General features: G+C 29.7%; 1 protein-coding gene across 1 annotated transcript; it reads right to left on the bottom strand.

The window, feature by feature from the left end:
- Positions 1-8,539: 8,539 nt before the first annotated feature.
- LOC123228539 (GRAS family protein RAM1-like) lies at positions 8,540-9,992 on the bottom strand. The gene has a single exon (XM_044653942.1). It carries the CDS (start codon positions 9,983-9,985, stop codon positions 8,594-8,596), a length of 1,392 nt encoding a protein of 463 aa, XP_044509877.1. The 5' UTR covers positions 9,986-9,992; the 3' UTR covers positions 8,540-8,593.
- Between the last annotated feature and the right edge of the window lie 6,102 nt (positions 9,993-16,094).

Below are 16,094 nucleotides of genomic sequence, written 5' to 3'. Positions count from 1 at the left end.
GACTACTATTTTTCAGTGTCATATCCTCAAAGGATTGTAAGCCGAATATGTGGATATAATGATAGATCCATTAAATTTATGGAGAAATTTGAAAGATAAATTTGAATATCAGATTCAATTATACTCCCAATGGCTTTATAATTTAGTACAACTCTGCGATGTTCATAATTTTTCTCTAATTGAGATAACATGGAAGAGAAAATGTTTTCTACATTTTATTTTTTTTATAATAATATTCTCCTATAGTAGCACTATCAGGGAAAGAAATTATGAATTAATATTTTCTCGTTAATGAAAAACCATCAAACTTTCTCTACAAGTATTGTATCATTTCTGGAAGTGAACGTAACTACCAGAAGTAGTTATCATGGTGTGAATAAGATCATAGATAAAATAATTTTTGATCTAAAAATAAGTATAATAAAAAATCTCAGTCATACCACTAGAAGTGGATTAAGACTGAAAAAAATAAATAATAATGTAGAGTAAATCACAAAATAATATATGTGGTCATAAATGTTATTGGTTGTGTAATTGTAATATATATAAACATTAGATGGATCTATATTAAACATCCATAAAAATTAAATTTCTAACGAGTTAGATCTTGTCGATCTAATGAATTTTGATGTTTCAAAACTTCTTTCAAGAATAAAAATATGGGTCATTAGACTAGTGACATAAAAGCCTGAGATTTTTATATTTAAAATCTATCATATATAATTTTTTTGAACTCATGAATATTATTTTATGTTTTATTATCATGTTCTCTTTTCTTTCAATATTTTGTATACGTTATGACTAACATAATTTTTAAATGAAAGAAAATAGACTTTAAAATTGAAGTGTTGACTTCAAAAACTGATGATAGAGACATGTTTTTGGTGGATAGTGCAACAATGCGCACAATTCTCAAGAAAAATAAATTTTTCTTAACTTTAACACTAATTGAAGTTAAAGTAAATACTATATTAAGATTAATAAATTTGATTGAAGGCTCCAAAAAAGCCATAATTTTGTTAAAAATGGGACCAAATTAAGTATCAATGATGCGTTATATTCAAATAGATCTAGAATAAATCTATTTAATTTTAAAGATATAAGAAATAAAGGTTATCACGTTAAAACCATGAGTAAAAATGATGTATAATTTATTTATATAACTAGTAATGCCTCCAGAAGAAGGTTTATACTAGAAAAATTGTATTTTTTATCATCTAAATTGTATTATAAAAACAATTAAAACCTATGTAATATTGAACCAAAAGTTCTCTGATCCAAAAGTATTTATACTTTGGCATAATCGTTTAGACCGCCTAGGATCTACAATGATGTGTAGGATTATTAAAAATTCACATGAACATGCATTAAATAATCACAAGATTTTATTGTCCAATGAAAAATTTTGCTCCGCCTATTTTCAAGGCAAATTAGTAATAAGACATCTCCCTCCAAAATTGGAGTTGAATCTTCATCATTCCTACAAAGGATTCAAGGGTATATATGTAGACCCATTCATCCATCAAGTGGGTTATTTCGCTATTTTATGGTCTTAATTGATGCATCTGTCCGATGGTATCATGTTTGTTTATTGCCAATTTGAAATGTTATATTTGCTAAACTGTTAACACAAATTATCAAATTAAAGACACATTTCATAAATTATTCGATCAAGTCAATACGGCTAGATAATGCTAGTGAATTTACATCCAAGATATTTGATGATTATTGTATGTCTATGAGGATTGATGTTGAACATTTAGTCCAGAATGTCTATAGTAAGAATGGATTAGCTGAGTCACTTATTAAACGACTCCAGGTAATTGCATATACTTTATTACTAAGAACTCAATTACCAACTTCTACGTGGGGATATGCTATATTACATGTTACAACGTTAATTCACTTGTAACCTTTCTCTTATCATTAGTATTCTCCCCTATGATCGATTCTTAGTCACCAACTTGATATATTTTATTTGAGAATATTTGATTGTGTCGTATATGTCCCTATTGTGTCTTCTCAATGCACAAAAATGGGATTCTAACATCGTTTGAGAATTTATATTAAATAAAATTCACTATCCATTATCAAGTATCTAGAACCATTAATAAGTGATTTTTTTTTTTTGCTACATGATTTGTAGATTGTCACTTTAATGAGACAACATTCTCACCTTTAGAGGAAAAGAAAATGTCTCCTAAAGTTAGACATGAACTTACTTAATATGTATCTATTATGTCTCATCTAGATCCTCACACATCTCAAAGTAAAATTGAAATACAAAAGATAGTGTGTTTACAAATTATTATCAACCAAATGTCTGATGTATTTGTAAATACAACAAAAGTGACAAGATCACATATTCCAACTGCCAATGCACTAGCAAAAATTAATGAGATTGTTGAATTGTTTATTCGAATAGCAATTGATTAATCTATTATACGCCAAAAGCGTGGTAAACCTATTGGATCGAAGGATACTATTCCTTGAAAAAAAAGACAAATAATCAAACAAATATCAATCATGATAATTATAAAATGAATGAAAATCCATACTCCCTAATGTTCCTCTAAAAAAAGTTATGGTCCCTAAAGAGACTCAAACTCCTGAAGTGGCATAAACCCTTAAAGTGATACAAAATCCTAAATAATAGGAAAATAAGAATACTAAAATATCTTTAAATTATGTTTATACATAAGAGATGTGGAATTGTGAAGTGGTTAACATTGATGATATATTCTCATTTGCAATAGCTACTGAAATTATGAATAATGATGATTTTAAATCATGTACAGTGGTTGAGTGCAAACAAAGACATAATTGGCCTAAATGGGAAGAATCCATTTAAGTAGAATTAGTTTCTCTAACAAAATTTCAAATGTTTGGGCTTGTAGTTCTAACACCTAAAGACATATAACCCGTTGGATATAAATGGGTATCTATGAGAAAAAGAAATGAGAAAAATGAGATTGTTAGATATAAAGTCAGGCTTGTAGCTTAAGGCTTTTCCCAAAAGTCAGGTATAGACTTTGATTAAATATATGCACCTGTAATGGATATAATCACATTCATATATTTAATTAGTTTAACAGTCTCTGAAGGACTAAATATGCATCTAATGGACATAGTTACTGCTTATTTATATGGAAACTCGGATACTGAAATTTATATGAAACTCTCTGAAGAATATAAATTATCTGAAGCAAAAATGGTCAATTCAAGAGACATGTACTCAATTAAATTACAAAGATTATTGTACGAATTAAAACAATTCTGAGAAACGTGGTATAATTGCCTTAATGAATATTTGAAAAAAGAAAGCTATATGAATGATCTTATATGCCCATGTGTCTTTATTAAAAGGTCAGAATCAAGATTTGCCATTATAATAGTTTATATTGATGATATGAATTTAATTAGGACTCTTGAAGAGCTCTCAAAAACTATTAAATATCTAAAAAAAGAATTTGAAATGAAAGATTTAGGGAAAACAAAATATTGTCTTGGCTTGTAGATCGAGCACAATTCAAATACTAATCTATCAATCAACGTATATTGAAAAATTATTAAAACGCTTTAATATGGATAAGACTCATCCTTTGAGCACTCCAATGATTGTTCGATTTTTCGATCCAAAAAAATACCTATTTTGTCCTAAAGAAGAAGAAGAAAAGATACTTGATCTTGAAGTATTGTATCATAATGTCATTGGAGCCTTATTATATTTGACCCAATGCACTAGGTCGGATATATTAGTCGCAATCAATTTATTGGTTTGATTTAACTCTACACCAACCCATTATCACTGGAATAAAATCAAATATATACTTCATTACTTATATGGGACTAGAGATTTCAAATTATTCTATTTTGTCAAATCTCCTAAAAATCCTAGTTTGGTTGGATGCGATCTGCTCATAGACATGATATGTTTTTACTTATAGTGACACAACAATATCCTAGTGCTCCACCAAACAAACTTTGGTTGCAACATCTTCAAATCATTCAAAGATTCTAGATCTCCATGACGCTAACCAAGAATGCATATGCTTATGGTCAATCATCCATCATATCCGGAATACATGTAGTCTTCCTTCTATAATAGACACTTCTTCTATATTATATGAAGATATGCAACATGTATTGCCCAAATTAGAAGAGAATACATTAAAGGAGACAGAATCAAACATATCTCACCAAAGTTCTTTTAACTCATGAGCTCTAGTAGAGTAGAAAGATTTATGTTAAACAAAAAAAATCTAATAAGAATCTTGTAGATTTGTTCACTAAGACATTACCAATATTAACACTTGAAAAGTTAGTATATAACATCGGTATACGATAACTCAACAAACAACCAAATTAATCTTATTACAAAAAGGGGAAGAAAATTTTTGAAGTTTATCAAATATTGGACAAAATGTATACTGTACTATTTTTCCCTTCATTAGGTTTTGTCCCATTGAGTTTTCCTAATAAGGTTTTTAATGAGGTAGTTTTAGCATGTCCAATCCCATTTTACAGAACATTAAATAATTATATTCATTTGCTTTGATTTTTATTTTACTGGGTTTTTCCTTAGCAGAGTTAATATAATTATTTGTAAGTGATAGAAATCTAAGAGAAGTGTTATAAATGGTGGATTTTTTCACTACATGAAAGAGCATTTGGCCAAAAGATAATGTGAAAACATTAAATAGCCTTGAAAATTTGATTTGGAAAATAGCCATTACGACAATAATATCTGTAAGTGATAGAAATCTAAGAGAGAGTGTTCTAAATGGTGGATTTTTTCACTACATGAAAGAGAATTTGGCCAAAAGATAATGTGAAAACATTAAATAGCCTTGAAAATTTGATTTGGAAAATAGCCATTTTTCTTAACTGAAGGGACAACAATAATATCTGTAAGTGATAGAAATCTAAGAGAGAGTATTCTAAATGGTGGATTTTTTCACTACATGAAAGAGAATTTGGCCAAAACATAATGTTAAAACATTAAATAGCCTTGAAAATTTGATTTGGAAAATAGCCATTTTTCTTGATTGAAGGGACGACAATAATATCTGTAAGTGATAGAAATCTAAGAGAGAGTGTTCTAAACGGTGGATTTTTTCACTACATGAAAGAGAATTTGGCCAAAAGATAATGTTAAAAAATTAAATAGCCTTGAAAATTTGATTTGGAAAATAGCCATTTTTCTTAACTGAAGGGACGACAATAATATCTGTAAGTGATAGAAATCTAAGATAGAGTGTTCTAAATGGTGGATTTTTTCACTACATGAAAGAGAATTTGGCCAAAACATAATGTTAAAACATTAAATAGCCTTGAAAATTTGATTTGGAAAATAGCCATTTTTCTTGACTGAAGGGATGCCAATAATATCTATAAATACTTTTTAGCACGTCCAACCCCACTTTACAGAACATTAAAAAATTATATTCATTTGCTTTGATTTTTATTTCACTGGGTTTTTCCTTAGCAGAATTAATATAATTATCTGTAAATGATGAAAATCTAAGAAGGAGTGTTATAAATGGTGGATTTTTTCACTACATGAAAGAGAATTTGGCCAAAAGATAATGTGAAAACATTAAATAGCCTTGAAAATTTGATTTGGAAAATAGCCGTTTTTCTTGACTGAAGGGATGACAATAATATCTATAAATACTTTTTAGCACGTCCAACCCCACTTTACAGAACATTAAATAATTATATTCATTTGCTTTGATTTTTATTTCATTGGGTTTTTCCTTAGCAGAGTTAATATAATTATCTGTAAGTGATGGAAATCTAAAAGGGAATGTTATAAATGGTGGATTTTTTCACTACATGAAAGAGAATTTGGCCAAAAGATAATGTGAAAACATTAAATAGCCTTGAAAATTTGATTTGGAAAATAGCCATTTTTCTTGACTAAAGGGACGACAATAATATCTATAAATACTTTATAGCACGTTCAACCTCACTTTACAAAACATTAAATAATTATATTCATTTGCTTTGATTTTTATTTCATTGGGTTTTTCCTTAGCAGAGTTAATATAATTATCTATAAGTGATAGAAATTTAAGAGGGAGTGTTATAAATGGTGGATTTTTTCACTACATGAAAGAGAATTTGGCCAAAAGATAATGTGAAAACACTAAATAGCCTTGAAAAATTGATTTGGAAAATAGCCATTTTTCTTGACTGAAGGGATGACAATAATATCTATAAATACTTCTCCTTCCCCCCCTATTGATTCTCTTTTAATCTTTCCTTCATCTTTCTTTCAATATCTTGTTCTAATTATATAAAATTTGTAACAATATATCTGTGTGTGTGTTGGTTAGAGAAAAATAGAGCACAGTAAGTGAAATAACAAGGATTATAATAGATTTTTTTTGGTCATAAAATCTATTTGATTGAATAAAATTGAATCTATATAATATCATATACTAAGTGAAAAGTAGTTTGACAAGGCAAAACAGATAAAATCTCTAGATTAATTGATCTAGGAGGAAGTACATGATTAAAATTTCAAACACAAGTCCAATGTATACTTCCATACTTGGTTTAGGAGTTTTTAGTGCCATATTATAATTATAATATGAACTTATTTGTATAATAACAAGACAACACATACACGGTTATGATTGAAGGTTTAAAAATGGTGTGCATAGAGGTTTTGATCTTACTTTGACAATTGTTTACTATGTGCCTATTTTATATATACAAATAGACATATGATTATGTATATTATTATATAATTGAGTAATTTTAAATTAAAAATAAAATAATATCTAATTACATATTGACATATATAAATATATTTATTTATGTACTTAAAATGAATAAATATAATATTGCTATTTGCTAAATTAATTGTAGCAAACTAGATTTATGCATTAATTAATCAAGTGGGAGTTAAAAATGTGTATACATGTGTGGGTGTGTATATATCCATATATTGTATGGTTACAAAAAATAATAATAAAACTTTATATATATTATATTAAACATTCATATTAATATAATAATTAGACGTATAACTATTTATGTTCGGATACAACTTGTTTTTAAAAAAAGACAAACGATCGCAATATAATTTACAATTTGTAAGTGAACGGGTGTCCTGTTACATGTTACTGTAATATTGAAAATGAAATCAAATTATCAAGAGAGAATAAGGGTTCAAGTACCTGCATGTCATCATCTTAAGGAAAAATTAAATTTATGGCACATATGATTTGAATAAATTAACATGTAAAATACAGTATTAGAGATGGACGAGTATAATGCTTTTTAAAGAACATAAATAATACGTTATTATATGATTAAATATTATTTTATTTTTAATTCAAAATTATTCGGTCTTATAATAATATATCATCTGTGCAATTATTTCATAATTTAAAAAATATATATATAATTTTATTATGGATTTATAACACATATGATGCAACATAGTTAATTAATTAAGATGTAGAATACAGTAACAAAGAATGACAAGATAAGAAAAGGAGCATGTTAAAATCTGAGATATCGCCAAGCTGTATTTGAGACTTGGTTTCATAAGTACAAGACCTTTTAGGTTATTGCAAATTAAAACGTATAGACTAGACCCTAATTAATAAAAAGTGATTTAATAACATTTTCTCGCCGCTGGATTGGCTTTAAATGATATAGATAATATTTTTCACTTAAAATTAAATATAAATAATACTTTTTTAATCAAAATTAAATTTTGTTAATAAAACAATAATATTATAAAATGAAATTATCATTTTATCTATACTATTTTATTTTTTAAAATTATCACATAATCATAAATTAACAAAAATTAAAAATAGCATTTTAAATATTTAAATTATATAAAAAATATTTTATTTCCATTTCCTTCCACCCTTGCCATTTTTTTTCTCTTCCTATAGATAACGATGTTTTTATTATAAAATTGTATATAAAGTGTAAATTATAATTTTTAAAAATTTCAAGAGTCTTTTTGAAAATTTTTAGGAGTTACTGAAAATTCAATTGAAGTTTGGGGGCCTCTAAAAAAATTTTTAGTATTAAGGTCAAATAATAGTTTCAAAATATTAGGAGGTGTGAAAAAATTTTAAAGATTAATTTATCAGTTTTTAAATTTTTAAGGGTTAAAATATCATGTTCAAAACGTTTGAGTCTAATAGAAAATTATTTTTTTATGTTTTTTTAAAATTAATGAAGGATAAAATTTATATTTTACCCCTTCCACTGTTAGTTTATTTTAAAAAAAAATAAAATTTGATTTTATATGGGAAAATGTTATTGGCTCCTAATTAAACAATGTCTACATCGATTTATAAACATAATAAATTAGATTTAACAGCATAATGGATTCAACGAAATACATAATCTCTTTAAATTAAATTAACAGATTTTCAAACAAATAAATTAACAAAATAATAAATATACAATCAGAGAAAAACGAAAGGTAAACCCTATCCTATACAAGAAGATGAAATAGGGAAACTTCAAATAGCATTAATGTGCATGCCAAGACCCTAATATTATTTGATAAAGTCTCATAAATATGAATTAATATGTTAGAAGATTAAAAATATCATACACAATGCCATGCAGATGCTGTAAGCAAACATCTATCTTGCCACCCCAAAGAAATCGCTCTCCCTTCGTCTCTTTCAAACACTTTAAACCCACTATTTTCTCCAACAGATTGAGGGCAGTAATGGGTTCTAATCTTCAATAGAAGCTTCGCTTGAATCAAAGACTTTGAACTTATTTTCATCCCCTCAAAACCATGATTCTCCATCCTCAACTTCCATGTCTCCATCCTCTCATATCTTGGATTATTAGAATTCTCCACGTGATCAAAATTGAGCACACTTTTGATCTCTTTTCCAAGATTGTTCTTCTCGATGCTTAATCTCTCTGAGCTCTCCTGTGGAAGACAATCGTCTAACGAATCGAACATCGCAGCGAAATAATGTAATGACTCCATGAATCTTGATAGGAAATTTCCTGGACTCCTGCTGCCTTCTTGTTCCACCAAGATCACAATAGAGGGCCTAAGTGAATGAACCGATTTTAATGTGTCAGATACCTTCAAAATATCGTTCAAAGTGTTTAAATGAAAGACTAAATTCACAGCAACTGTTTCATTCTTCTTTTTCCTTAAGTTTATGAGCTTGGAACCTCTCAGCAACCCTTGAAACTCAAACACAAGATTGCGAAAACCCTTTGCGAAGCTTGTTAGTCGAGTTTCGGTTTCTTGCAGTTCTTCAATGCTTGTTCCAAATCCTGTGATTCGAAGCGATATTCGATTAGTACTCGTCGACTTTTCGGAGAGGGATTGAATGAGAGAAGGCCATTGGAAGCCATATGACACATCAAAATCAATTACATGTAATGCACGGTTGTTATTCTCCTCTTCTTTCTCAAATGCCTCGACTATCGCCTGGTTCGCGGTGAAATGCGCGAACTGGAAATAGGGAGAGACGCGATAAAGATCAGTAAAAGCTAGAAACACTTCTTCATTAGTTGGTTCTTTCATGATCATATCGTAGAAAGGAGATTTTCGAGTGAGGAGCCTCGCGGCCAAGCCATCAGCAAAATAAGCAACAACTCTTTGCACGGAGTCTCCTGTTAAGGACACACTTTGATAGAGCTCAGAGAGATTCTCCAAGGCCAAATTAAGATTGTTTTCATCGACCGCGGTGGCAGTAATCAGTAACAAATGAATCAATTGAAGCCCTTTTCCGTCTTCCTCAACAACTCCATTTCTTTTATTGTCTAACTTCAACATTTGTTCCCTCATTTGAAGAAGCCTAAAAACTTTCCCTTCACAATAACCTTCATGATCATATGCATTACTCACAGGATGATCAAGACTAACCCTCCTCTTCCTCTTTCGCCTCCGGTCGCGCGAATTATCTTCCACAATAGCAAGGCTGAGACTCAAGAACTCATCATCAGTATCTTCCATGAGAGACATAAGAGCAAAATGTAGATAATAAAATAGGGATATCAAAGTTGAGATTTTATGGAAGAATTGAATGTGACGTGGAAGAATAACTCAAAAAAAATTCCTTTGTGTCATTACCTCGGAATAGAACCAAAGCATATTAGGACGGAAAGACTACAAGGGTATCTTCTTATTCTTCATGAATCAATGTCAAATATCAATAAAACATGTTGAAGATTAATTTAATATATGAAGAAAAGTATGAGAATATTTTATGAAGGAATTAATTTGGCTGCATTGGTATTTCGGAAGAGCTGAAAGAGGCCAATTGAAGGGGACAAAAAGCAGCCGGGAAAAATGAGGAATCCAACCTGCCGTCTTCTATAAGATTTTCTTTTTTCTCTTTCTAGATGCTGAAAATTTTGCTGAATGCTTGTTGTTTTAAAAATATCCTACCTACTAAATTGAAAGTGATCGAGTGGCACCACAAATCTGTCAACATGATTTTGCTTATGTTCAATGACAGTGGGTAACAATTTCTAAGTCATTCAAGAAACTAATAATTATAAGATAAAACTTAATCAACTTGATCATTAAGAAAATTAATTAAATCAATAATTATTAATTAATTTAATTGTAAAGATATTAAATCAGATGCTACATAGTACTTCACTAGAATTCTAATTTTTTCTTCTAAATCAATGGAATAACAAGCAAGATTATTCATAAATTTAAAACCATATAAGAACAACAAACAATAATGCGTACACTCATTATGTACTACTGAGTAGCTGACAGTTCTAGATTCGGCTAACATTCTGAATGCAGTCCATAAATATATATATCAACAACCCAGAAATATACAATTGCAACATATACATCTAGGTAAGAAAATTAGGATGAATGCTGTATCATTTGGTACCTCGGAATATTACTCTCTTAATCAAAACTCGGGGGGTATATATTCTTCCAACTTGCTTCGATGTTCATGATATACAATGCAATTCAATTCCTTTAAAATACTTTAGTTGTTTGTTCTTCTTCATTTCATAATGTGGCTTCTTTCATTTGGCTCTATTTAGTACACCATACAAAATCTAATGTAATATGTTAAATTAGAAGCACAAGTTGCCGAAGGAATAACTAAGGAGATAAGTTTTAAGGTGATGCTGCCCCTTGCATTTTGAGCCTGACATATGGCAGCTTCTTGGATTAATGATAATAATAATATTTGTAAGAGATTACTGAACATGATCCGTCAAACCCGTAGCGATGAAACCATAATTGCCTAACAGAAGCCCATTTTTAACCTAACATGTCAAAATTTTGCCCAAAATTTTACGGCCTTGTTTTCTAAATGCTAAATCTAGGGATGCTAAACTATTTGAGCAAAAAATAAAAAGTAAAAAACAACCTTGTAGTATGTTCTGCTTGTTGGTAATGAAGAAGAAGTAAACCGACAAAATCGAAAAATGTATCCTTAAAATTGAATGGTGGTTCGAAAATTGATGTTGATTTGTAATATACATTCATAAATAATATCCTACAACAAGTAAATAATTGAGTAATATATATTATTACATCAATAGTCTCATGGTTCATGCATAACGAAAATTTATGAATCTACCATCCGACTGTTACTAATTTAAAAATAAATCATGAATTTATGTTTATTTTTACAAAAAGTTCATTCCACGTTACAAATCTAACGTTTTATGTCACAAATCCTTCTACATAAATCTATTATTAGTATGGATAAATGTCATAAATTTATAATTAATTTTTTGAAAATGTGTTTTTATCACTATGCTTAAGATGATTTCTACGAAGACAAGAAAGTTAGTTGTTGCTGAATGTATGTCATACATATTGGTAGGGCTAGACTCGAGCCGAGCCAACTCGAGCTCGAGCTCGGCTTGGCTCGGTTTGAGCCCGAAACGAGCCGAGCTTGAGCTGGCTCGGGTTAGCTCAGTAGATTTTTTTTTTAAATTTTTTATACAAAACGACGTCGTTTTGATCTATATATATATACAAAACGATATCGTTATGATATGAAAAACGAGCCGAACCGAGCCGTAAACGAGCCGAACTCAAGCCGGCCATAAATAAATCGAGCCGAGCCCGAGCTGGCTGCGAGCCGAGCTCGGCTCGGCTCGAATCCAGCCCTACATATTGGAAAGGAAGAATCAGAATCAAATTTAGAAGACTTTGTGTAATGAACTATTTATTAGACGTATATATATCTTGAGGATGATATTCTAACCTCTTGTTATGAATATATATATGTATTGAACAATATTTTGAATATGTAATTATATACATTGTATATATGTCATCAGAATATTACTTTATCCTTAATTCAAAATCGTCAATTATGTGATGACACATATAAATTTATATATATTTATGTACTCAAAATAGATATATATAATTTTATCGATATGTATTTCTCACCTAATAGAATTAAGTTGTCTCATTTGAACATTATTTTTAATTAATTAATTATATGCCACTAAACAAGTTCTCTCATTTTGTGGACTTTTGGTGCATCGATATGATCACTAGTATTCAACACTCATTACATCGCAAGTTGAGGCATCCTATTGAATTCTAAAATGGTTGAAGAATTGTTCAAAGCATTGAAAGATGTATACAAGATACAGATAAGATTTTAATTTTGGAGAAAGTATGGTTTAATGTTGGTAGTAGAGAAAGTCAAAGAGTGGTTGGATTCCCTTAATCACTACGTCTCATTTTGAAATTTATAATTACCCCACTTTGAATTGATTATCTTAGTTATTTTATTTGGAATATTCTTGGATGAGGCTGAAATAATTAATTATCTTATATTTCTGTCTAAATATTTGCTCAAATTTTAATTAATTATCACAGTATTGTTGTGAAATTAATGTTAATAAAATAACACATGATTTGATACTCAAAAATAAAATTTTAGTCAATATCAATGTGTTATATATACGTAGAAGAAATGCCGTTAGCATTAGCTAAGCATATTATGCATTACAAACTATATATTTAAAATAAAAATATCAATATACAATGCAAGTACAACCGTATCATACTTTGATTATAAAAATGAAAATACCCAATACATACCATATGCATATTAATCTATAGGAGACAGAAAGGCTATACAGGGATAAAGGCTGAGATAACAATGTGATAACCATTTGGCTTTTGCTTTGTTTCATCTTGCCTTCATAGTTGAATATTCCTGCAATTAGAACAAGGGATCGATTAGAATTTTCCCAGATAGACAGAAGACATATATGATGGACAAATTTTCGGAGAAAGAAACTTCTATTCTCCCCCACCTAATTTTGGGTATATAATTTTAATTAATTAATTAAAAATCTATCTGAATTGATGTTAATTTTGTCTTAGAGTGGTTTGGTTCCTTGTAATAAAAAGGTCAATTTCTCACCAAAAACATTTGTCCTTTGCTAAATTGCAACGTCAAATTCATATTTTTGTGAGATATGGTGTTGAGTATGAGTCATTCTTTTGTATGCTTCATGGCAATTTTGTCTACAACTTTTGGGTATATTATTGCCGCCCGCCAAGTACTTTAGGCTTATTTTATACCATAATATTATAACTTCCCAAGTTTTTTATTTAATCATATCCTGAAGTCTTAATCTTAACTTAAAATTACATCTGTTGCCTAATTTTATCTAGAGTGACATTCAACTTTGATACTAAAGACCCTTACGTGAGCCTGCAGGAATTTTCAAAATGTCTTAGCAAGACATAATTGGATGGACTATTTGATAAATCAATCACTCCATTAATGTCAAAGACTTCTCCATGATTCATGTGACAAGTGAACACCATTAGTCTCTCCTTGATTCATGTGACGAGTCAACATCATCAATCACTCTACCAACTGAGCCAAAGACTTTTCTTTTATAGGTCAATATAATTAATCACTTTAATCAAACCATAATCTTATCCTTAATCCTTGGCTAAAATCCTTTAAATTTTGTATAATATTTTTCATTCAATTATATATATTTATCTTAAAAGATTATTTTTCTCTTTCTAGTTTTGGCAATACACATGTATAAAATATTTGTACTATTCAAAAATAAAACTAAGAATCCATTACATTCATTTTAAGTTTCTTTATGGTATCAGGGCCCTAAGATCCTTCTACATATTGATTCAAATTTCAATCATGACTGAATCAAATAATGTCACAGTTCTGTCAAGCAATAAAAATCCTTCTTCAAAAAATCTCTCAACTCAAGGTATTTTAATCAACACTGTTGTACTAATTTCTCAAAAACTATCAAAGGAAGGAAATTATTCAGTGTAGAGCTCGCAAATGATGAATCTTCTTCTTGGGTATGATCTCATGAAATTTGTGGACGAAATCTACCATGTCCATCAACTAATATAAGACTTGGATTTGTCAAGAACGATTGCTACTTCTTACCATCCAAACTATTGTCTCTAGACTAGTAAGCCTACTTGTATCTCGATGCAAAAATGCAGAAAAAGCCTGACTCAAACTCAAAACCACCTATGCTAACAGATCCAATACTCGAAGGGTTGGTCTTATTGATTCTCTTACTAAGATCAATCAAGAAGGAAACAGTATTTTTGATTTTATTCAATCAATAAAACTATTATTGATGACCTTGCTATGATTGGGCATGAATTGAGTGATGACGAAATTGTGGTTCATACTCTCAGTGGTCTCACCGATGACTACAAAAAGTTTAAAATTGCTTTACATGCTAGAGAATCACCCATCTCTTTTGAAGAGTTAGTCGAGAAACGTCTAGACTATGAATCCAGCCTCAAACACTCAACTTTAACAAAGGAAGACTCTTCTATCACAACTTAGTATTCTCATAAGCAATCCAATAGGAAAGGAAAAAGTAACCATTATAATACTTTTTAGAAACAATTGAACTATAGAGCAAACAATAATGGTAATAATGGGAATAACGCTCATCAATCACAATAGACTTATTATGGAAATTGTGGATTCCATAACTATGTCAATCCATCAAACAAGAACTGGCATCCTTCTTTCCATTGGAACCAAACTCAAGTCATTGTCAATTATGCGATAAACTTGGTCATGTTGCCAAAGTATATAGGTCACATCTCATGCCTTTCACCTAGCCGCAAGCTAACTACTCAAGTCATGAAACTTTAGGTAATTAATCAGGATGGTTAGTTGACTCCGGAGCATCTCACCATATTACCTCGGACTTGCAAAACCTTTCCATTTTTTCTGACTACAATCACAGTGAAGACATCATGGTTGGAAATGGTAATAACGTTTCTATTACTCATGTAGGAGTTTTTACTCTAAAATCTAATGGTTCCACTTTCAAACTTAATAATATTTTGTGTGCAACCAACGTTAAGAAAAATCTTCTATCTGTTTCTCAATTTTCTTCCCATAATAACACCTCTATTGAATTTTTTCCTGATTTATTTCTTATGAAGGATTAATGATGAGGGCATCCTTGGTGAAAGGCCAAAGTAAAGGAAATGTATATGAGTGGCCAACCTCAGTGACTAGATCATCATCTTTATGACACACTGCTCTCACAACAACCATGCAAAACCCTTTAACCATTAACCTTTGGCATAGTTGTCTTGGCCACCTATCCTTAAGGATTCTCTATCAGATTATTGCATCTCACAAGTTACCATTATCTTGCTTATTTCCTAATCTTTGCAATGTGTGTTTATGTAATAAAAGCCATAAACTACAATTTGGTATTTCCTCGTTAAATTATTGTAGACCTTTTGAAGTTCTTTTTATGGATGCTTGGGGACCTGCTCCACTTATGTCATTTGATCATTTTCGTTATTATGTTGTTTTTATGGACTATTTTACAAAATACACATGGTTTTTTTCACTAAAAAAGCCAAATATGATGTTACTTTAGTATTTAAATGTTTTCAATTACTTGTTGAGCATTATTTTTCTACACAAATTAAAGATAAAATTATGGTTTAATTAGAGTGATTGATGGTGTTGACTTATCAAAAATAAGTCTTTGGCTCTATTGGTAGAGTGTTTGATGATGTTGACTTATCAAAGATTCAAACTATTCATACAGATGAAAATGGTGAAGCCTTTAGTCTTGGT

This window comes from Mangifera indica, chromosome 11 (assembly GCF_011075055.1).
Source record: "Mangifera indica cultivar Alphonso chromosome 11, CATAS_Mindica_2.1, whole genome shotgun sequence".
Classification (NCBI taxonomy): domain Eukaryota; kingdom Viridiplantae; phylum Streptophyta; class Magnoliopsida; order Sapindales; family Anacardiaceae; genus Mangifera; species Mangifera indica.
This window is presented reverse-complemented; position numbering and strand designations above follow the sequence as displayed.